At 36.3% G+C, this 25,416-nt stretch overlaps 1 protein-coding gene across 1 annotated transcript in view; it reads left to right on the top strand.

Annotated features, from left to right (window-relative positions):
* The first annotated feature begins 691 nt into the window (after positions 1-691).
* The window catches only part of cyth3a (cytohesin 3a), a 28,775-nt gene continuing 4,050 nt past the window's right edge, over positions 692-25,416 (top strand). Inside the window, exons 1-12 of the mRNA XM_017705570.2 lie at positions 692-992; positions 12,142-12,224; positions 12,322-12,386; positions 12,656-12,722; positions 13,619-13,737; positions 16,610-16,690; positions 17,013-17,125; positions 18,556-18,704; positions 18,819-18,930; positions 20,610-20,686; positions 22,033-22,104; positions 22,224-22,378. Coding sequence (XP_017561059.1) covers positions 974-992; positions 12,142-12,224; positions 12,322-12,386; positions 12,656-12,722; positions 13,619-13,737; positions 16,610-16,690; positions 17,013-17,125; positions 18,556-18,704; positions 18,819-18,930; positions 20,610-20,686; positions 22,033-22,104; positions 22,224-22,378 — 1,112 coding nt within the window. The 5' untranslated portion in view covers positions 692-973. The remainder of the gene's footprint in view (positions 993-12,141; positions 12,225-12,321; positions 12,387-12,655; positions 12,723-13,618; positions 13,738-16,609; positions 16,691-17,012; positions 17,126-18,555; positions 18,705-18,818; positions 18,931-20,609; positions 20,687-22,032; positions 22,105-22,223; positions 22,379-25,416) is intronic.

The raw sequence follows: 25,416 nt of genomic DNA, 5'->3' as shown, positions 1-25,416 counted from the left end.
GCTGTTGATGGTTCTATATAGAATCTTTTTAAAAAGGGTTCTTGTATTGTTACAAGCAAGTGGCAGAACCCTTATTGGTGCTATTAAAACTGTTACCAAAAAGGTTCTATATAGAACCATTTGCAGCACATTCTCCATCAATCTGAAGAACCATGTCACCATGCAAAGAACCATTTAATCATGCAACAGGTTCTTTGAGTGTTTATAGTTCTATAGAACAATTTTCTTTACTAACGAACCCTTGAAGAACCATTTTTAAAGGGTGTATCAATAATGAACACTCATCAATTAATACATGTATTAATTGATAACTCATCATAGTCATATTTTATCACTGGTAGGTGACAGTCAAATTCAGACAACATATACATTTTCTTTGGAATAAACATTGTTTATCAGGCCATACACTGTCCACTTTTAAAAATAAATGTATTTACCTTCATTTTGTACATATGACATATTTCCAAAATGTAACAAAGTAATGTTATAGCAACAATAACAACTGAGCAGAGCAAAGAAGGAGAGAAAAACGTAACATAAGTGGAGAGCTAGAAAGATCGAGATTACCTGTGCATTCGTACTGAAAGGACCATGTTTGTGGTTTTTAGGTGTTTTTCTGTGTTCGAGGGGTGTGGCTTAACGATGACGCTAGTATTTGGTGGCCCCGCCCACACGAAGAGCCTGCTCCCTGTCTTTAAGCTCTTGTGCTGTGGACGGCGATGTGCTGCTGCTGGACAGAGGAAACGTGGACACTGGACATCGTTTGACGCGAGAATAACGTTTTGCTCCTTCGATGCTGTCGTTAAGAAGATATGACCGCATTACTGTTGATAATGTTTCAGCTGCTGCAGCTGGACCACAAATGTGAATGAGGAGCAAAGTGACTGGCTAACTGCTGTGCCGCTTGGGTTTCCCCCTTTTCCTCTTCGTAATAAGCTGTTTATATCAGTTCATTTCCAGCCACCTTCTGAACATGGATGAGGACAGTAGAGGTAAGGGCTCTTTTTGTGTGACCACAAGTGTGTGACCCTCACCGTGTGCTGTAAGCTCTGCGAGTGAGGAACACACACAGAGTTTCTGTCATACTTTTCTCACTATATAATTTAACACTCTCTTTGAAATGCTACCGAGTCATTAGCTGTAGCTGTAGTTTCTGTCCTGTGCCGCCTGTGAAAGCTGCGGAAGGTTTAGCCTCGCTGTTTGAAGAAGCCGTATTCAGTAGAGACTGAGAGAAAGCAATAAACACATGACAGCAACGTGGGGGTTATCAGTTTGAATATAGACACTCCATACATCAGCTTTGGTGGGTCCTATTTTCATTTGTTTCGCTGTTTAGGGGCCGTTGGTGTGGCACTGTGTTGGTGTGGGTGATGCTGAGGTAGATGTTGCTGTGAAGTGCCTGAAGTAGTAGCTAAGTGTTTGTGCCAAGCAAGTGTGAGCAACGAATTCAGTGACACTACAGATGGATACTACTTACAGAATAATTAACATTATGTACCTTATCTTCACGCCTTAACTTATTTCTTCAATTAGCATTACTGGACGTGCTCTACATGTCCAAAAGTATCCAGACAGCCCTTCTAATTAGTGAATTCAGCTCCTTTAAGTTGACAGAAGTGTTCAGTTACTCAGCTTGAAGGACCTCCGTAGCAAAGCATGGCCAATAGAATGGCCCTCTGGAGCAGCCGCACATGAACCTAAGGTCACCATGCTCAGTGCCAAGCGTCGGCCAGAGAAATATGAAGTAGGTCTGGGCGATTAATCCTTTATGTTCAATTAAGATTTTGGCTTCCAACGATTATGAAGACAAGATAAAACTTAAAACAATTATTGCGCCACATTCTGCTTCACATTGGTGCTCTCATTTTGTCTTGTGTTATAAATCTAGTGCACTCCTTTCCATTGCCTTGCTAAAAGGCCAAAATCATCACATTTATTTTAGTATAACCTTTTATCATTTTTAATTTTTATATATGTTTAACAATTTTCAGTAGGTTGTGAAAGTGTACTAGTATGTGCTAGTTGATCTTATTTATTTTTAAAATAATGTATAATTTTAAAAGTTCTTCATAATAAATTAATGATGTCTCCAAAGTCAGAGTAATCATGAATTAATCAATTAATAAAATAATTGTGATCTCAGTACTGGCCAAAATAATTAGGATTATGGTTTTTGCCATAATAAGGCTGCCCTATTGTAAAGCCCCCAGCACTGGGCTGTGGAGCAGTGCCTGCACATTCTGGAGTGATGGAGAGAGGTGGTGTTTATAATCTAGAATGAATCATTCAACATTAGTGCCTGACTTCGCTAATTCTCTCGTGGCAGAATGCAATCAAATCCTCACAGTGGTCTTCCAACATCTATTGTAGCCTCTCTAAAAGAGTAGAGGCTGTTACTGCAGCAAAGGGGGGGCACTCCTTCTGAATACCCTTGATCTCAGAGGAAACATTGGATGAGCAGGTGCCTACAAACCTTTGGACATGTATTGTATTTTAAAAGGGACATTGTGAAAGACTGACTGTCTCTTATATTCGTAGAGTAGGCTGTATAGTTTCAGGTTAAATTCCAGGTAAAATACTGAAAAAGCTTTTCCTTCATTAGCAGATTCAGTCAGTGGTGTAGATACAGCTGGTGGCTTTCTCTGCCATAAAAATCTTCTAGCCCTTGTGACAGGTAGTCAGCAGTGCAGACGAACATGTGATCCTAATGGAAAAATGACATACTTTGTTGGAATTATAAATAAGTAACAACATCAAATCCACTGCTTCTTCACACAAAACAACATGAAAAGGTAATACGATATTTGCAAATTATTACGCATATCCATAGACATATGGACATAACTTTTCAAATGATTAGGTCTGAAGTCTTCTGAATGCTGTTGTTTCCTCTGTCTCTGAATAAAAACACACGGGACCCCTGTGACTGAGCTGTTATAACATTTTGTGACCCCTGCTAGCACTTAAGTCTAGTGGGACTCATTTGGCTTTGTCAGCATGCTACGGATTGTGTATCTGCTTCATCGTCTAACGAGAGGGGGGAGGATAAAACATAGAATCTGCCTAATGCTCTTTGGTCAAGGGAGACGGCCGTGAAAGAGATGTAGTGGCCCTGTTCAGGCTCAGTGGACAATCTTGTATCATGACAGCTTCGTTGACTCAGTCTGTAACTCTCTAGGTAGTTTGTTTTATCTGAGCGTGGGAAAAAGCAAATGTAAAAGGTTTTCCCTCCATTCTTTCTGTGTGAAGTTTGAATGGGGGAACAGGAAAGGGTCTGGGTCAAGGACATTCTGTGAGGGCAGTCTGCCAAATGACCTCAAACAGTTTTTGTGAGATTAATATCGTGTGTTAACAGTAGATTACCACTAGCTGGATGTTGTATAAAAATGGCTGCATCAATTATGAAACATTAAAATGGATTCTAATCAGTTATAATCGAATTCAATATTCAAATCTCAGTTTTTGGCCGAATTTTTTAACACATACATTTAAAAATAAAAGGATGTTATTTTTGGCTATATTCCACTGTCCCTCTTGTCATATTTGTATTCTGTGTATTTTTTTTATTTGAGTAATACCATAATAAACAAACTGAATTTTGATTACTCATTTCCTGAACAATTACAACTAAACTGATGAAATGTGAAATTTCATGATATACTGAATAATTTCTTAAAGAATCGGAACTGAATGGAATCATTATGAAATTTGAGATTTGATAATGCATTTGTTGTAATTAAATCGGTCATGGTGAAATCTTAGATTTTAGGATGCACTGAATAATTTCCCTGCGATGGACTGGCGACCTGTCCAGGGTGAATTCTGCCTTCCGCCCAATGACCACTGGGAAAGGCTCCAGCTTCCCCTGCAAACCAGAAGGATAAGTGGCTTAAAAATGTGTGTGTGTGGGTGTGTGTTTGTGCTTGTGGGTGTGTGGGTGTGTTTGTGAATAATCTAAAGAATCTTTATAAAATTAAACCTTGGTGAAATCTGAAATTTCTTGATGCATTAAATCATTTTCTACAGAATCAAAACAATCAAATTGTGGTAAAATCTGACATGTCATGATGTATTAAATCATTCCCTAAAGAATCAAAACTGAATTAAATTGTGGTAATATCTGAGATATCTTGATTCATTGAATCATTTCCTCAAGAATCAAAACTGATTCAAATTGTGGTAAAATCTGAGATATCTTGATTCATTGAATCATTTCCTCAAGAATCAAAACTGATTCAAATTGTGGTCAAATCTGAGATATCTTGATTCATTGAATCATTTCCTCAAGAATCAAAATTGTGGTAAAATCTGAGAGGTCATGATGCACTGAATCGTTTATTAAAAGATTGTAATCACGTCATCATCATGGTGAAATTTGAGAGTTAATGATGAGTTTAATTGTTTCCTGTGGAATTGTAGATTAATCAAATCAGAATGAAATGTGAAACTTTATGATGAACTGAATGATTTCCTAAAGAATTGTATTTGAATCCAATTGTTTTGAAGTCAGCGGCTTTTGTAGAATTTAAGAGTAAATAGTGCTTTCGCTGACATCGGGTTCAGCAGGCCTGGCAGTGTGCTTTTCTGTAGGCTTGATGCCACTGCTGTCTGGCTCTGCTTGCTCTCCTGAGGGTGCTGTCTGGCACTAGGCATGACACATGCAGTGGTCATCACCTCATTACTACTCAGCTTATGCTGTGTCACCTCCAACCAACCTCAGCACACCTCGAGATACCTGGCTCAGACTGATATTTCCAGTGTCGGTAAAATCATTAAGCCTTATGTAAAGTGTGAAAGAAATTGGTTTATCAAGAGATGAATTTAAAGTTTTGTGTTAAGATGAAGTCAGTTAGATTTGGTGGGGTGTAACAATACGCATGTCTTGTTTACATATGATTTCCATTTCTGAGGGACAAGATTAATAAAATGCATTAAGTTAAAAGTATAATTTTACAGAATTTTAATTATGTATATTATTAACATTGATTTGGCACTCAAAGTGATGCCTGTCACACCAGCCCCCAAACAAAACAACTCTCAAAAATCACAATGTGAAGATGTGACTTCAGGAAAAAAAACATAGCATAAGCACCTCCTTCTGTACTCTTATATATAAATATATATATATATATATATATATATATATATATATATATATATATATATATATATATATATATGTGTGTGTGTATGTGTATGTGTATGTGTGTGTGTGTGTGTGTGTGTGTATTTATGTGTACATGCTCCACTAAACAAATCTTATTGAAATGAATAGCTCTTTATGGACACTGTACCTCCACGGGTGCACCCACATGCCCAGTTTTGATAACTAATGAGGGTTTTCACAAAAGACAGCAAATGATAGAACCTTGGAAGAGACCAAGGGGTGTATTGGCAGCAGTTTTAATTTACGATACACTGTTTCACACTTTTATTTATTGATACTGTTTTGAAATCATTACATCCTTAGATTTTATTTTCCCCTCTTGAGGTCTGTTTATAATATTAGTGTTGTTTTATATAACAAAAACAGTCACAATAATTTTTTACATGTTCACTGAGTACTTAACAAAGATGTAAAGACATTACAGATGGCATTCATAGTTGGAAATATTTCCAACAGCTGACACATGGGTACATAAATACCACAGCAACCACCGAGCAACCACCTGGAAAACCATAGCAAGCAATTAACAAAATACCAGCAAAACTGAGGAACTACTTAAGCTGTATAATACCTCTGCCTTTCTTTCAATAAAAGCACTTTTCTAATTTACATCATAAAATCCATCCATCCATCCATCCATTTTCTAAGCAGCTTCTCTGTCAGGGTTGCGGGGAAAATCATAAAATCATGACACAGAATTGAAATAAATGCCTTGCCCTTGCCAGTCACTTTAGGAATGAATATTGCCTGTCTGTTCATCTACCACTGGTTATAGTTATTCAACGTAGTTATCCAAAGCATAGTGGAGCTTTGGTGAAGAGCAGTACTTGGATAATAAACTAAGTTTGGAGGGTAGATTATGACACAGTGGTGAGCTTGAGCATTAGTTCCAGTGACTGTTTTCCCCACCAGAGCAGAGCCTGAAAGAGCCTCAGGAGTGTATGTAGAGGTTTTTTGTGGTTGTTGTCCCAGTGAAACATATGGAATTGCTTAATGGGAACACTGGCCTTTAAGATGTTTTCTCAGTGGGAGATGAAGATGAGTGTGTTGATGGCATTTTTGTCTGTTATACAACGAGTTTTCATTCTTGAAAGATTCATTGTGAGAGAATGAATAAAACATGAGGACCAGAACATTTTTGATGTTGTCATAAGGTTGTTTATTCTCAATGGTTGAGTGGGTGATTTAAAAAAACAAAATGATAGACGTTTCTAAAGGTCTTTGTCCATTTCACCCACTGCTGAGGGTGGGTCTCTGAGCTCCAGCTCTGTCATGAAAGGAATGTTTTCAGGTGACCCCTGAATTTCTTGAATTCTTTCTTACCCGGTAGTGACGGTAGTGGATTCCCAAGACATAATGTTTTCATTTACTTACCTACTCCCGCTGAAGATGGGAAGACTGAAGACTGTCTGTTAAATATCTGTTTTCTCAGTCAACCAAATGGCCTGATATTTAACTGAAAGTTGAATAATAACAAGCGAGCTTGGACGCTTGTGTAACTTTAAACAAACGGTTGTCAACTGAAGAAGTGATGAACAGTATTGTGATCTACATTCATTCTCAAAGTACCACATGTGAGCAGTTACAGAGCATTTTTTTCTTTTAATATTAAATTTAATAACATTTTAATAACATTTATTTGTAATGATAATCATATTTTGCACAAATGACATAACATTGTTAACATCCAATGGTTAGAAACCAAAATATTACCAAACTTTCTGCTAGCTTAGGTTTGGGCACGTTTTACATGTTTTCGTTATTTTGGAAGTAAACAGTGAATGGCTAAACAGGAGAAATGTTTTATGATATTACACTATATTTTGTGTAATTCAAATAATTTTCATTTTCTCATTTTACATGGTAAAAATATCTCTCTTAAATTTTGGTAAGGCCCAACTTTGGGCAGTCCCGACTTATTTTATTTGCACAAAGTTTAATGTCATCTTATAAAAACTATATTTGAAACCTTCTTACTTTCTTTATATGTATATCTTTTTTATGAGTGCATCTTTTTGTCATTCAGTGTGCTAAAAACCTTGCAGTTGGCCCCTCAAGGTTGAGTACTGCCATTTAAACCCCAGTGCTGCAACAAAAAAAATTATATCGACAAAATGGCACTAGTAACAACCCCCCCCCCCCCCCCCAAAAGACTAATAAAGAAATAACATAATATTAGAAAATAACTATTCATTTCTGAACTATTGAACTTTAGAACTAGTTTTTGTCTAAAATGGAAGCTTTCATTTAGCTAGAGAGAATGCAGAGAACATAACATTACAAAAAACAAACAAACAAATAAATAAATGACAATCATTGTCTACCAAGAATGAAATGAAGTCGTAGTTTAGATATACATTGTTGTAGATCACAGAGTGGAATAGTAGTACCAGTATGATTGGTAATTATTCTATAATTTGAACCTTATAGAACAAATTTTTACAAGAAGCAAGTTAATACTATTTATTTATTTATTTGTTTATTTTTGCTTGGTTTGCTTAGTACATATATTGTGGCCACAGTATTCATATGTAGTATTTTTGTTGTAGTCAGTAAGGTGGTAAGCGTCCTTGAAGGCTATAATTTGACCTCCAGCTCCATTGATTTTACATTAGTGTAGTGTTGCTTTCATAAACGGGAACACAGAAGAAGAAACCACATTGAGAAAAGATGCTACAGTACATGGGGCCATATTCCTGCTGTTTTGTTGGTAATACTCTTGTTAGATAACTAAACAGTTTCTAGGGGCTAAGAGGATAAAGAGAGCCATATGAGGATCAGGCACTGTTAACATCTTTTAGAACACAAGTAAGCTCTTTTTCTTCTCCATCTGTTTCACATGTTAATTGAATATGCAAGCATCTTATGCAGGTGCTGTTGAACAAACATGAACCGGGCCAAAGAGATTTATCTTCCCTCCCAAACGCTCACACTTGGACATGAATTAGATTGAAGAGAGCCAAAAATGTTCAGACTCCAGAACCAATGCATCATACTTCAGAGAGGAAATATGAATATGAGGACAGAACACTCTGGAGAACCTTCCATCTCAATGCTGTATATCACCTAGGCTGATTTCATCAGGCCCATTTATATCATATTGAATTACTCAGATTTTATATCTCAGGCATAAAGTGCCCCCTCATGAGACTCTGCCAGCTGCACCACCAACCATTAATCATTAGAAAATTACCACATATAATGTGAAGCACTTACTGGCACTGACAAACCTGATATATTACCCCATTTTTGTAGATGTGCTTGATGACTGAAGGTGCAATTTAACTGTGTCCGTTTTGGAATGTAAGAATCTAAGGATGCACAAATAAATTTTAATAATTTTAATCATATCGGCAGACAATTGCTTCAAAAATGATCGCTTTTTCTTAGTTTCACTGCATTTACAGAATAATAATGCTAGTCCCTATTTCTGCATTTTTATGCATGTTTATGTATAAGCATTGGTATCGATATCATCAGCTCCATCTATGCAAAATACTGGATACCAGCATCGGGCCAACAATTCCCCTTCGGACTATTCTGTAGTAATATATTTTATTAAATTTAAAAAAAGTTTGGTCTGCTGTTTGTATTGTCCTTATTCTGTCACTGTATAAATAGTTCTTTCAGTCATATTTGTTAATTGTGTTTACTTTGTGTTTTTATTACTGTTTTAAATAATACCAAACCATAGTCAGTTTGAATGAAATTAAAAGGTAAAATCGTACATATTGTGGTGCACTGAATTATCTTCCTAAAGAATCATAATTGATAAAAATCAAATGTAATGTCAGTTAACATGTTTACATGCAAACCCTATTCAAATGATTTTGCCAGTGCTGCCCAGCAGAAGGTGGGGTGGCACATCTTATGGACCTCAAGCTTCAGATGTAGTCTGGGATGTATCTTCAGTAAATCTGAGTGGATGATTGGTGAGATTACAAGCAGCTGACAGTGAACACCACTGTAGAGAAATAGAATGAGTTGGGATAAGAGGAATTTAAGGCAGGTGATGGAGTCTATTGGAAGCTGTGATGCTCATCTCCAACAAAAGCCAAATTCCCAGCAAATTCCCATTCCTGAAAGAGACATATAAGCATTCCAGATAGCATTCAGATGGCCAGTTTTGGCAAACATAAGGCATTGGTGGCCTACTATCGGCACTGGTAAATTGCCAAAAGTGGCCCTCATCAAAATGCTGTTTTGCCCACATCTGGAATAATAATAATAATAACTTATTTTCTTAAGACTTTGAGTTATTCTGACTTATTTGTATGTATATAAGTAAGTAAATGGATGTAAGTATGTTAAAAAAAATGTAGGTTTAAGAAAAATGTTTGTTGCCAGATAATAAGTCAATGTTTTGAGAAAATAAGTTGTTTCAACATATTAAGTCAAAATTATGAGAAAAGTTGATATTTTCAAAAGAACCAGAATCAGTCCAGTTGTTGTCAATTTAGAGATTGATATTTCTAATAAAAGAAAAACAACCATTAAAAAAACCCTGTACATATTTGTTACAAGCATTTCTTAAAGCTAGTTTTAAAGTAGTGAATATTCTTGACAGTGATATTAAAGTCATATCATTTCATATTATTTTACAATTACTCTTGTGATTTTATAATATTTTATACTAGTTTAAATCCAAAATGGTTTATTTCTAAACGTTGATAGTTTGTGAAATGGTTTAAACATTTCATTAAATTAAGGTGTTTTGGCTTTACTTCTTTTGGCATCATGTATTGGTATAATATAACCTTCAAGGTAACATCAACATTCCATCTCCCCAGTCTTCAGTTCTGGTCTGCCAAAGATGGCGTAGTATCAGTGAAGAAGGTAAACTGATTTCCTCAGTGATTTATAGGTCACCAGAGATTTGACTTGCAGTCTGATCTGTAAGACATTTCCATCCAAAATGTAGGCTACAAAACAGTAGTACAGGAGATTTTAACCTAATCAGTTCAGCTTCAGTCAGCTTCATTTTCAAGTTAAAGACACAGGCACTGCCAGACACGAGAGCTTCAGGCATGTTCTTCCGTAACAGACGCTGCTGACCAGCTCCAGATTCTGTTGTATAATGAATAAATGGCTCCTAATTAAGATTGAATAAGGCCTCTTAAACAGACAAAAAGAGGTTACATTACTTTAAAGCTTGACATGCCTGAGGTGAGGAGTCTAAGTGGACCAAAAAGAGCTATTGTTAACGTTTTGCACTTTGTTTCATTAAATGTCTACTTTCCCTCTATTGTTAGAAGATTGAGTCAGAGAACAGCAGGAAATCCCTGAGCACCTCACTTTCTAGCTCCTCTGTCCAATTGTGCTGTGCTTCAGGCTCTGTTACATAACCAGGTGTGGATGAAACGTGTTCATATTTGCCCTAACCATGTAAACTGAGCACAGAAATTTGGCAGAAGTCAGGATGGCTATCAAAAGTCAATCACTTTTGTGGAACCGACAAAATTATTTCATACTACTGAGTAGGAGAGGGTAGTAAAATGGGTATTTATCACCCATATATATATTCACCAATATAATATATTATATTGCATCATAATATGCTTTTTTGAACGTATCATGGATATAATTGCTACTTAAACAACATTGGAAAATTGTGTGTTTAATGTTTCATAACAGAGCTCATAATTAGTGATGTTTAATTGGATTTAGTACAGAAGAGTATGTGAAACATTGAACAGAAATGATCTCATATTTTTGCAAGTATTTTGAAAATGTACATACTGTGGCTTTTATAAAAATTTAAAAATAGATGTATGTGTGTCATGAAACTGACTTCAAATCATTCAGTATTCATTTTTTGCCATTCTACCCCTATAGTGAATAATGACAAATTACTGTGTCATTCAATTCCAAATATCAACATAGCCAATCAGCATCAGCCAATAAACATACGTGTTCTAAAATCTAAACTGGTGATTGGCTGTCTGGGTTACATTCCCTAAGCATATTATTAATGATAGAACTCATTAAGTAAAAAAAATATTAAAATACAATTAAAAAAATTTTTTTTAAGCCAAAAAGTATTTAAAAAGTATCACTCAGGAATGAGTATCAAAGTCAAGGTATCAGCACTTGTATTGGTAACAAAACATTTTGTTTTGTTTTGATACACTCAGCCCTAGACAGAAGCTCATTTCAGGCAGAGTTCTGTGTTTGAGTTGAATGGTGAAATGGTGAGTTTTAAAACATAAAATAACTTTAAAAGTAACTTTACATTAACTTTATAGAATTTTTTTTCAAACAATTGTGAACCATTTTTGTCAATTTATCATTAAAAGTTGACACAGTGAAAAGGGCAGCAGGTGTTTTAAAACAATGTAAAAAAAATTTTTTAATTGTGACAATATGGGCAAATGTACAACCAAATGAGTAAGTAAAGCTGCTTAAAGGCTGATATAAAGGGTATTAAATGACAGTAATTATCTTTAAGTCTGTCTGACTTGGTGTCAGCAATTTATACAATTGAAGTAAGCCACAGTATGTGTGAATATGATGCACAATTCAAAGAGCAATAGTTTCCACCTCATCTGACTGTGACCTTCTGTGCTTCCTCAGTTGCTGTAATCTGATGGTTCATAGTTTCCTCAGGCGCTTTCAACAATATGTTGGATGATGCTGTTGTGTGATTAGTTAAGATACAGAGAAATTTCAGAGTATTCTGAGACATTTTTTGTTTTAGTAATTTTGTACCTTTTTTTTTAAAGTTTTTTATTTCATTTTATTAATAAATGAATAATTATAAAAAATAAATGCAAACAGACAAACAAACAAATAAGTAAACATTCTTGTAAAATTCAGTGTAGGTAGTAAGTTAATATAAAGAAACAAAGGGCGGCAGGCGGCAACTGCTGGTCATTTAACCCCTTAAAATCTCGTTCTTATTTCATTCTAAGGATTATTTTTCAGTATCTGCTTAAGGACTAGCCCTGTTGTTTTGTTTTTCTTTGTTTCAATAGTACCTGAAGATCTCTCTCTCGAAGAGAGAGATGAACTGTCCAACATTCGCAGAAGGAAAAAGGAATTGCTTGATGACATTGAAGTATGTATAATTCAACTTGCTTTATAACAGTTATTAACCGGAGAAACAGCTATAACCGCAGATTCCCTAAAGGTGACACCTTTTTTGTCTCTTGCAGCGTTTAAAGTTTGAGATAGCTGAGGTGATGACTGAGATTGAGCAGTTAACATGCATGGGAGAGTGGTAAGTGTATAAACACAGGCTGTTTGTTTAATGACTTTTTATTGTTTTTTTTTCCACCCTTCTCTTTTATTGAGGAATAAAAGTAAAACAGACATATCCAGTAGTTCCACACATTCAAATACTTTCTCAAATTTTTTTTGATTATTTTCCACAAAAAGATGTGACTTTTTATTGTTTAGGGTTTTTATTATTTCTATACAGCAGGTCAGAGATAAAAAAAGAATGTTAATCATCATTAATGACTTGTTGCAAAATCTTTTTCGACACAGCAAAACCACTCAAAGGAATAAGCAGATTGCTATTGGAAGAAAGAAATTCAATATGGATCCTAAAAAGGTATTTGTTGTGATGGGCCTGTTAAATGTTGTTTGATTCAGTAATACACTGCTGTGGATATAAAATGTAATCAAGCATTTAAGCAGATTTTTGAAAAAACAAATCCCAGATCACTCTCAGATTAAGACTGTTTTCACACTTAGTTTGTTTGCAAAATACTGCACAAGAGTTTGAGTTTTTGTGACATTATATCCCTTTCAATTGATTCGATTGGTTTCGCATTGCAATGGCAATGAACCAAAAATGAGCCAAAATGAACCAAATTACACCCGTGGCACTCTAAGACTAATGTTGTGTTTGCATGCATGCAGACCCAAAAATGTTTAGCTTTCACTAAACATTTTGCTGTAGAAAATCCATATCTACCTCTCAAATATATCCTTGCTGTTAATGTACTACCCTATTTGTATTACAGTTTACATCTACATGTATCACAATAAAAAAAAATAACAATAAACCTTACTTCAGCTCTGCTCCTTTATGATTGAATGGTTTGTCAGGTTGCTTATTTATGCTTGGCCAAGTATAAGTCAAACATGTGCCAAAGTCAAACACATTTCTTCACCAATATTTTATTGCTTGTCTGCTGTTATTGTGCTGCCAGAAGGATATGAGCATCTGCTAACAGTCAAATGATGAAACAGGCAGACTATGAAGACAGCATGGTGTTCACATGCACTAAAAAAGCATGATCTGATGTTTAGCTCGCTCATTTGGTGCAGACCATTGTAAAAATGTATTCCCACCAGCAGCAGACTGAATCAGGCTTCAGTGGGAGTGGACAGAGACCCTCATTTTATAACAGACCACAGTACATTGTTGAGCGCATGCTCAAGTTGTCCAAATCAAACAAAGTTTGGCTTTAGTTACAAAGACATGTAACCTCTTATTTTCAGGGAATCCAGTTTCTTTTGGACAATGACCTTTTGCAGCACACACCTGAGGACATTGCCCAGTTTCTATACAAAGGAGAAGGCTTGAATAAAACAGTCATTGGAGATTATTTAGGGGAAAGGTAAGCCATTGCTTTATATCTGCAAAACATGTCTCACCTCTCCTTCAATCAGCTTTAAACATTTATTTCTTGCTACATCTCTTCCATATATCAGCCTTTCCACTCCGGAAATGAGCGCCCTTATTGAAACAGATGAAAATATCCTATGATTTCCTCAGCCCTATCGCACCGCTCACCCTGACAACATGCCAGTATCTTATCTCCCTGATATATTTCCTGTACCACATCTCAGCAGCGAACCTACAGTAAACAATATTGCTCTCAAACACAGCTTCCTGATCTGTTAACTGTCCACATCTCTTTACATAGGATGCAGTAGTAAGCAGTGGGGCCATAAATGTCCTCTCATGTTAATAACCAAAATGATCACAATTTCTGGTATTACAGTAGCCTTTTTTCAATCAACTAAATGCACTGTAAAATTGAAAAGTACTTCCAGTTAAAAAACTGACGTTTTCCTGCTGCCTTTAATATTCTGGTAAAATCAGTGTGGATTTCTTCATGATATTTTGTTGTTGGGAGTGGGCTTTTCATATACCAGAAATATCAATGCTATATTATGATTAATACAAGAGAAATCTATTTCCATTATGTGCCAGCTGTTATTTCTTTTTAAAAACTTCTTAGCACCTCTTAAATTCTAAAGATTTAAAAAAATCTTTACTTTTAACGTTTACTTTTATATATGACTTTTATCTCAATATATTGTTTGCATTTAAAAACAGGAATCAAAAAGTATCATTTAGGAATGGGTATTGATAGCAAAAGATTTTGATCAGTACCTAGCCCTTTCAGAAGTTGAAATGGTATCTTATCTTTAAAAATGTAACTTATGTTAATGTAATGTAAATTTCTTTAGTTCTGTATCTGTTTAAGAGGCTGTAAATTGAATGTAGGGTATGAAGTGCACCTGTTTTTGGGGAGTTTACAAAACAAACTGTTTTGCTTGTCACATCATCCACATCAATGTTTTGCTTGCCAGATTATCATTCACATCAACAGTATGTTCTTCATTTAATTTTGTGTGCCAACTTCTTGCTGCTGACAAAGCAGCAGTGTTAGACCGTTCTGTTTGGCATTATGTAATACAAGTTACATAGGACAGTCCCACCTTTCTTCCTGCACAACATATGTGTCCTTGTTAAATTACAAATGAAAAGTGGGTAGAAATGAGTGTGAGGTTCTGGTAGTTGGTATATTTATTGACCACAATGAATTGCAGACTAGTGAAGAAGCTGTGATGTGAATAACATGCATATGGAATGCAATCTAGACAGCGAATCAGCAGTCACATTTTTGGAACAAGCATTCTTATTGGCTCACAGGAGCTCGTAAAAGTGACTACTTGGGTATTGAAATTTGGCAGACAGAGAAGTTATCCGAATGATTCAGATTTGGCACTGGAGTATTATTATTGCTTTGGTATATCATTAAAACTGGTAAGCACCCATCCCTAGAAAGCAATATCTAAAATAAGAAAAATTATTCAAGGCCAAGTTGTAGCCAGAAACAGTTGTGTGACAAAGTTGAGTGCAAACCAAATATAGTGAAAGAATTGATGAATGCCCATGGAAAGGAAATGAAAGAAGGAGGTGGAATAAAACAAATAAAGAAGCATGACCAGAAGTAAATAGTGCCATGTCTGCTTAGGCACACAGTCCAGTCTGGTAATAACCATAAGACCAGCCTGACTCTACACCAGCCTGGGCGGCGTCATCAAAGAGTCATTCTTCTTATTTCTTTCAGACTGTAAACAGCAGTGGAAGAGCCACAGTTAGCAATTACTGCTAATTGTATTTGCAAGTGGTGCTTAACCCTGTTATTAGTGAGGTTGTAATTAAAGAAGCAGTGCGGAGTGGAAATGTGCCTTAGATTGTGCGATCCAGCTGTGGTAAATCACTCCATTTCTCACCGTCATTTTATTTGGCCATATGTTCTGTAGATTTAATTATTTTACAACTACAGATACAAAATAAATATAGTGAACATAAGTGAGCACTTACATCCCTTTTTATCACTGATGTTCATGTAATTTACACTATTGCTTCACAGCAACACCGGTTTTTTCATTGTTATTGTAATTTAGATGCAAAAATAAAAATGCAGTCAGTGATTCACTTATTGTGTATATTATGACTGTTGTAAGTAGTCAAATAAACTGGATTACTTTAATAAACAAATTGATTAAAATTTACTTTTGATTCTTTTACTAACCTCTTCCTCTTCCAAGCTGACACAGTTTATATTTTTTAATTAAGTCTTTTATTTGTAACTTTTAAAAGGCTGTGCATCTTTTTGTTATTCTTCACTGGAGCCTTATTGTTCAGCATTTTTTAGAACTCTGATTACTCAATGAACTGTCAACATAATTGTTAGATTATTCTTTAACTAATACAATGGTTTCAGCTCTACTGTATATCGTCTATAAATACACATAGACTTATTTCACAAATTATACTTTGACTGATGCAAACTATGCAGGTGTATAATACCAGGATATAGCTACGAAGTGCGCCTGGGAGGCCTAGCCCTTCCCACTTGAAAGCCAGGCTCCTCCAGATTTCTGGTTCTTAAAAAAAGTTCACCCAATGCCAGTGAAATAATACAAAATGCAAGGTCATTGTGAGATAATGCTCAGTTTTCTTGCATTCTCATACTGTTTTCCACCTTAAATAAATAATAGATTTGCGGCCATAACCATGGCTGTGTTGACATGGCAGCATAACACTGTGAGTCATGCTAAAAGGCCCCCAACTTGTAAGCAGGACCGGCTCTAAGATTAATTCCCAAAATGATTTTCAGAATCAATATCACAGGCATCTACAAATGGGTGAGAAAAAACATTCTTGAATTGCTTTCTGTCCATTCTCAGGGATGATTTCAACATCAAAGTTCTACAGGCCTTTGTGGAGCTTCATGAATTTGCTGACCTCAACTTGGTGCAAGCTTTGAGGTAAGCAACTCATCAGCCACAAACTGCTTACAACATTACTGCACACTGCATTATGGCTGTTGAAAAAAAAAAAAAAAAATGAAGAGAATGTATATAATTATATAATCATTCATCAGTTGAATGATTGTGCATTCATCAGTTTCAGGCGTGTATTTCCGTTGGTGACAAGCAATATGCACTGTGATTGAAAGGTTTTGTCTGAAAGCATAACTCTTTCATTTTTTATATTTCTATCATATTTTTCTTTAAGTTTCAGGAAAGGATGCCGGGAATATTAGCTGTCTATCATCATTTGACATCTCATCTCTTCCCTCTGTGTCAGGCAATTTCTGTGGAGCTTCAGACTGCCGGGTGAGGCTCAGAAAATTGATCGGATGATGGAGACTTTTGCATCGCGATATTGCCAGTGCAACCCAGGTGTCTTCCAGTCCTCAGGTCAGCAAAAAAAAAACTCCAGCCTGAATAATGTTATGCAAAATGTCTTTTATTATTAAAAGTTTAGAATAAATCATGTGGTTTTGGTAGTATAGTCGCTGTCAGAATAAAAGCTCCATTCGTGTTTGTTGTTTGTTTAAGAATGTAAAATGCCTGCTGTTCTTTACAGTGTGAAATACTCCATTTTCTTCTGTAAAAATCTTATTTTTCTGCTTGTTTAAATGACTTACAAATGAGAAATAATTAAAACTGAGTTATAAGGGTTTAACAGAAAATGGGGCACAGTTCAAAGAAGCCATATATGATCAAAGGCATATAAGAAGAAAGCATTTCATACAATAACATCTCATGTGTGGCATGAATAATTTAGCACCGCGTGCATGCACTTGTTCCATCCGTTCTTCTGTGAGAATAAGTTTAAATTAGAGATCTGTGGAGGGTGCAGTCCTGTGAGGAAAGAGCTTTATAACTGCGGGGATAAATAGTGCTGGAGTTGGCTCAGGCACAGCATGAAACTTTACAGAATGCAGTGTTCTGGCACTGAGACTGAGGACTGCATGCCAGGAAGAAGCCATGAACTATCATTTATAATTTTAGAATTAGAGCCTTCTCTGTGCCAGGCCACCAGGATGTCTTTTTACAAGTTTCATAAAGTAGGTTTGGTTTTAAAGGAATAGTTTGGTTTTAAAAAAAAAAAAACAGATTTACACTGCTTTCCTCCAAATGTAGTCAATCAAGACATGTTTGGTGTTTGCGTCTTTAGTTTTGCACGCAGGCTACAAAACTAATGTAGCTGATGAGTAATGGAAGCTTTAGACCACAGACTTGCAATGTGTAACTGGTAAGCCTAAATTATTACACTTGATAACAAATGAGAGTACGCATTGTGAATGTCAGTTAAGTTGTCACGTCTTTTTACACTCAATAGTGAACTGCTGTGGTGGAACTGATGTATTTACATCAGGGCCCACTACCAGAAGGCCCCAGCAACACTGACCTGACTTATGGAGGCTACACTCTACAACTAATTTAGCTATGCGCAACACCACAACACCAATTTTATTAATTTTTATCTAAGATTACTTAACAGCTTGCCTTGGTTTGAAGCAAGTCTGAGATGATTTACACATGCAGTTTGTGAGGTTCCTTTTCCAGTACTCATTACCAGTACTCATCCAGTATGAAGCTACATTAGCTTCATAGCTTATTTTGGCAGATAGAGTATGTTTGGAGTAAAAAGAAACTGTGTAAAACTGTTGTTGTTTTTTTTCTGGCTTAACTGTTCCTGTAGATCGGGGCGGATATTTGAATTACACCATATAATCCCTGAATCCATAAAAATAATATCATGTTTTGCTTTGAATAATCCCATGGACACTGAGTTGAGAGGGTGCTTTCTGTTGACTGACAGAGGTCTGTTTGCTTTACAGACACATGCTACGTCTTGTCATTCGCCATCATAATGCTCAACACCAGCCTGCACAACCCCAATGTCAGAGACAAACCCACCGCTGAGAGGTTTATCTCCATGAATCGTGGCATCAATGAAGGCGGTGACTTGCCCGAAGAGCTGCTCAGGGTGAGCCTCATGGAACACTCACACATAAAATGTTCTATGTTCATATATGTTATATCTACGTGTGTTCTCAACACATAAGCAACCAGTATTTTTCATGTTTTCTTTATTTTGCAGAATTTATATGAAAGCATTAAAAATGAACCATTCAAAATTCCAGAAGATGATGGCAATGACCTAACGCACACATTCTTCAATCCAGATAGGGAAGGATGGCTGCTGAAGCTAGGTTTGTGAACCAATAACATACAGATACTTAAATGATTTGTGCACCAGTACATGTCACTGAAAGTTCAGAGACATTATATTTTGGTTAAATACATTTTATTTTATTTTATTTCATGAACTTATACAGCTGTGCAAAAGTTGGAGACCATGTAGAGACCACTTATTAATATATTTATTTGATTTATTTAAAACATTTATTTAAAGCTCCATTAAATCACTCAGTTTTCAGGAGAAAATGATAAAAAGTAGACTGTAGCCTGAGTTATTCATGTGTTGGTTTTTGCAACATCACAGAAACACAGAATTCAAAATAAGTTTACATACATGGACTGAACTGTACTGGAACGGTAGCAGTGTTTACATACTACGTTAAGGTCCTTTATATCAAGAAGATGAGGAAAAATACATTTTCCATGATCCATATGCAGTCTTTCAGAGATAGAAGAAAATCAGGCTCCACTCTTCCTATAAATCTACAAAAGTCCACAGGTGTTTCTGTCCATCCTTCACTAAAACTGAAAAAAATTATATTATGTTGAGACTTGTTTGTCATTTTTCTTTGCTTTTTTTCTCATGCTGAAAATGAACTGTTTTGTACGTAAAGGCTGTTTTGACCAGAAATTACATGAATAAAGGATGGTCTCTGGCTTTTGCACAGTACTGTATTTTTCATAGAAATACAGTGTATATATTTAATGTTATTTATACCGTACTATGCTTCTTATTTCTGTTTTATTATGTAAAATAAAATAATTTACACTGAAGCTAAATGTTGCCTTTTTCTGGCACAGTTATATTACCGTCTATGTAGGTTTTGTTGACCGGAGAAAGTGAGCCACAGTGACTCATTTTTAGCTGTTTGATTGCCACCGTGAGATTACAGTGGAAAAGGCAGCATTTTACCTGTGACATTTTATTCTTACCTTTTCTTGCTTTATCTATGACATGCAAGAGATGGCATGCAACCAGCCGAGGGGGTTGCGTCATATTCAGTGTGGCAGGACAGAAATCTTTGCAAAGCTCATCCAGAATAATCAGCCTGTTACACTTGGGAGAGGCAATTTATGGCATGACAAGGCACACATACTTAGGGTGCCCCAGATAATATGTGGAGTATGTCTCATCTTTTGGTCTTTCTTAGCGATGAAGCATATGTTCTGAGAAAAGCTAGTCATAGTGGTCAACTACTGTTGCTGTGGAGCGTTTTGGAAATATTACTCAACATGGAATACAAGGTTCTTTGACTATGAAATAGTCACAGCCATTTAAAGAGTCAGGACGATAAATAAATAAAAGCAGTGAGGGATAACATTACTAATCCTGGGAATTATTACTCACTTTTGCAACTAGTGCTTCCTCACTTTTTGCCATAATATGGAGTCTTAACAATCTCAAGGCATACAAATTGGCTGTTTAGCACTGATGTGTTACCTGTGGGTACGTGCACGATTTCTCTAGTGTAAGGGGTTTTGGGCTGGATTTAGAAGAAAACATAATTGAATTATTAATAGCATGTATCTTTGTAACAGTAATTATGACATCATTCAAGGCTGTGGATGAACAGCAGTCAGTTCCCTCCCATTGGCAGCCTTAGGGGAAATTGTCTCTCATTTTATTTCATTTTATTTTATTTTATTTGTGAAATAATAAGCCTTACAGAATTATTACTACTTCTTGCAGGAGGTAGAGTGAAGACATGGAAAAGGAGATGGTTCATTCTCACTGACAACTGCTTGTACTACTTTGAATATACAACTGTAAGTAATAACGCACAAGCAGTGATCATTTTTGTATTGTGAGGATTGAAATATGAAGGAAAAATTAAACAGGTTTTAGTAACAGACACAAAAATCATGAGTTGAGAAGGGTGTGCGTGTGAAGGAGGACATTGGAACAGTAAAGAAGAGTAAAGGAATGTGAGAGAAATCCCATTTATCTTTGTGGTTGGTTTATCAGATGAGATGCTTTCCTTTGTGCCCTCAACAGTTAACCCAGCACAGCTGTAACATCTGGAGAGGGTCCAGTAAAACATGTGGCCAGTTTAAAGCAAGTCCACCAGTTCGTGAGAGCTGAGCTGGCATTCCCAAGGCAATCACCACCCTGCTGTGCGCTCTCATCAGCAGCTTAGAAATAGTGCTTTCTTCAGCAATAGTGTGCCAGATTTAGACAAATAATAGCTATTGCAATCTGTTTCTCCACTTAATCCCACTCTTTCGTAAGCTTCTCCTACTTCATCCAGTGAACACATTGCAGTATAAGTCCTCAAACTAATTGTTTTAATGACAAATGAACACTTTAAAACTAATGGTTCAGCCAAAAATTCACAGAGCTACACACAGCATTTATGTGATCTGCACATTAAACCAAAGAGGACTGATGAAGCTAAAGACAACCACTGGCTAAAACTATGTTCGTTTAAACATTTATTTCTTCTCTAGGAATGAATGCTTAGCATTGTGAAACTGAATCATTCCACTAGTATAATGTAGAATGCTTATATGTCTACCTGTTATTCCAACACGTTCAGTACATGCTCTGCAGCCAAATGTTTTTAGACACTTCTCTTATGTCACCATCATATAAGTATTCTAGCATCATCTTAGCAACCATCTGGGATAATATTGCTACGTAGCCAATGTAGCAAGGGCCTCACAGTCATCACACACTTGCTTCAAGCTGTGTTAAATAATTAAGTCTTTTTGAATCGACTAGCTTATGTGGTTTCTGACACTATGACATTGTTATATTAACACCACATATTGTTTAAAATGGCAAAGTACAGATAAAACTCAGGCTTCAGTGTGGCTGCTACTATTGTTTTTAGTTATATCGTGTCCATTCTTTTAGATAATAATGTCATTGTCTGAGATTTAGAAACCACATAAACAAGTCTATTTGAGATTACATAAAGTTTGCATGTTTCTAACTGGTGGAGTAAAAGCTTAAGAAGCAGAAACACAATTTGTTAGCTACATTAGCCTAGTGCAAAATCAAAGAAACAAGAAACCAAATATGTCTTGGCTGAAAAACTCTGTACATTTGATTTTTTGCTGAAAGACCACATTAAATTAGAATGACTGGAATATTACTCATATATGCCCAGGATAAGGAGCCAAGAGGGATCATTCCACTTGAGAACCTCAGCATAAGAGAAGTGGAGGAGCCAAGAAAACCGGTAAGCACTGCTTAAATCCCCATGTTAGTCATCCCATTGTGACACACACAATAATATGAGCATGTGACTGTAAACCAAATTGTAAGGGGTAGTAAAGGTTTGATCATTTAATCTTTTAGAACTGCTTTGAGCTCTACAACCCGAGCCATAAAGGACAAGTGATCAAGGCGTGTAAGACGGAGGCGGATGGCAGAGTGGTGGAGGGGAACCACGTGGTGTACAGAATATCAGCCCCTACACCTGAGGAGAAGGAGGAGTGGATCAAATCCATCAAGTAAGACTCATGGACATTGCTATGACCAGTCATGAGCATTTTTTCTGTACTGACCAATCAGATTAGTGACAGTTGTAATGGAGGGGGGTTAGCAATTGAGGAACCTCATGGATTGAAATCATGGTGCACGATGATTGCTAGTTAATAATAGTTGTTAAAATTTCTGCCTGTACATGCTGAAACGATAGCTGGCGAGCACAGCTGACTGACAGTTCAGACACTGTTAATGCTTAACAACAGGGAGATGCACAGCAAGAACCATTATTCAAAAAAGTGTGAAACCCCTCTTGGTCTCAGCCTCAGATGCTCCGCCTACGTATACACAGTGTCTCTTATCCATAGTCAGCTATGGGGATTTAACTATTGGGATTTTGTCAGGTCAATTCTGCTTGGCTGTCCACATGTCCATGTGCATGCACTTCCATGCAGCAGGTTTTATCAGTCTGAAGGGAAGCACACTTTGCCAAGAAATTGGCTGCTATGAGTCCTTCAGTGGAGATGAACTGAAAAGGAGTTTCTTTTTAGGCTCAAGTGAGATACCAAGTGAGATACCATCACACATTTGCTGAAGGGCATACCAGTGTGTTTACTATGGATGTGTTTCTGTTGTAGCCCCATTTTAAGAATTGCCTGCCCCACAAACAACAGTGTGTGGTTAGTTATTTAAAAAAATAAAATAAAAAAAATTCACAAAAACAAGGCATTTTTTAAAAACGTATTTAATGTTATAAAACTAAGTTCTTAATGTAATTTTAAATACGGGTTTAAATATGGGCATGGGTACATAAATGCTATATTTGCAACGAAAGAATCATTAAAAATCACCATTAAAAATGTTCACTATGTTCTCTTTGTATTACTATCATACAGAACTACAGTGATGGACAGTAACTAAGTAAATGTAATTAGTTACTGTACTTAAGTAGTTTTTTTGTGTATCTGTACTTTAAGTATTTCCATTTTGGATGACTTTTTACTTTCACTCCACTACATTTCAGAGTCTAATATCTGACTTTTTACTCCACTACATTTTGAGAAATCTGTCGTTCCTTTTGGTTTCTGTGTGTATAAAAACGTAACATGTCAAAACAAAAGAAGCGCGAAGCCAGAAAACCAATCAGGGCACAGCGGCACTTTGTTCTGAGCTTGTTTTGACCTGTTGGTCATACCGACCCAGTCCAAGCACACAGTTCAACGTCAGTGCAGCAGCGTAAAAAATTTGGGAGCACATACCTCTACCTAAATCATGGAGTTACCTTAACTTTGTGTAAATAGACCACAGTATAGGAATATGTACACATATGCAGTTGTGACCGGCATGTTTGTTGTTTTATCAATTCATACAAACACTTTCATTTTATAGTAAATTAGTTTTGGTTAGTTTATGTTTATGAACAGAGGCCTACAGATCAATACAGTAAAGGAAAACTTATTTGTGAACCTGAGTTTAAAGCCAGTTTTTATTCAACTTGTAACTAATGTACAAAGTAATCTTAAACTGAAACTTTGCTTGTTTGTAAAAGTGATTTCAGAGCCACTCGGTTCTCCCTGATGGAAACTGTTTGCCTTCAGTGTTTTGTGCTTATGATCATTTTAATAGACGTCAGCGTCACTAATTAATGACGTTCTATTAAAAGACTGGTTTACTAAGAGAGATGCTGGAGTATTTTCACCTAAAATGAGTTCATGAAGCGAGTCATGTTATAAAAATGAAAACGGAACATTAGAGCCATAATTAATCTTTTAGTTATCTTTTAATAGTTTAGTAATCTTTTACTTTCGATACTTAAGTACATTTGAAGCCAAATACTTTTGTACTTTTACTGAAGTGGAGGTCTAGAGTAAGGACTTTACTGGAGTAATATTTTACCTTGGGTGTATCTACTTTAACTCAAGTACATGATTTGTGTACTTTGTCCACCTCTGCAGAACTATTAGCAAAAGTTGAGAACCTGCCATAGAACTCTGAAGCCTTTACCAAGAGCTGTGAAGCCGCTCCAACATAAGACATAGCATGGAACATACTACTAGAACCTGTAGCGTTAGTATATGACAGTGTTTAATGCGGAAACCTTTACTTTATTAGCAGCCTCTGTTTAACACAACAAGAATTTCTACTAGTGGTGAAATGAGATTCTCCAGTATATGTTTAATCTGATCTGAGTGGATCAGACACAGCAGTGTCACCAGTGGACTGAGAATAGTCCATCAACCATAATTATCCAGCCAACAGCATCCTATGTCCAATGTCCACTGATGAAGGACTGGAGCATGACTAACACAAACACAGCAACATATGAACTACTGTCTCTGACTAAAGGTGAATAGACAATAAGTGGACACAGTGTCACTGCTGCATCTGATCTACTACTAATACAACACACATTAAAACACCACCACCACATCAGTGTCACTGCAGTGACATCCACCACCCAAATAACTCCTGCTCTGTGGGGGTCCTGTGAGGGTCCTGAGCATTGAAGAACAGGCTAAAAGGGGGCTAACACAGTATGAAGAGAGACAGATGAACTACAGTCTATAGATGTAGAACTACAAAGTGCTCCTGTAAATGGAGCTGACAAAATGGACGAGTGTAGTGACAAGCAGGTGAACTTAATGAAGGGTTGGTCAGTGCATCTTTGTGAGGTATTGCATTTCGTAATACTGTAGCTGAAAAATGCTATGCCTACACCTCAGAATCTGGACACTTATATAGAGAAGTGCACTTTGCACAGTAATAGGAAGTTGTCCTGGTACAATTGGTACATACAAATTGGACAGTACATAATACAAAAACATATACACATATAAAGCATGTTGTACACAGCAGATTAACTCATGACTTCAGACTTTCCCTTCACCATATTGATACTGCTAAAGGAGGAATATGGATCCGTGCCAGATTTGCTGCTGTGCTCTTGATTGTGATGGGCACAATCACTTTCTCACACTGTGGAGACGATATGCGCGCTGGACCCAGGGTGACCAGACTTCTCAGTCAGTGAAGATCAGTGGATCTGCAGTGGATAAAACTGCAC

The sequence above is a fragment of the Pygocentrus nattereri genome, chromosome 13 (assembly GCF_015220715.1).
Source record: "Pygocentrus nattereri isolate fPygNat1 chromosome 13, fPygNat1.pri, whole genome shotgun sequence".
Classification (NCBI taxonomy): Eukaryota; Metazoa; Chordata; class Actinopteri; order Characiformes; family Serrasalmidae; genus Pygocentrus; species Pygocentrus nattereri.
Note: the sequence above shows the minus strand (reverse complement) of the source record. Positions and strands in the feature narration are given on the sequence as shown.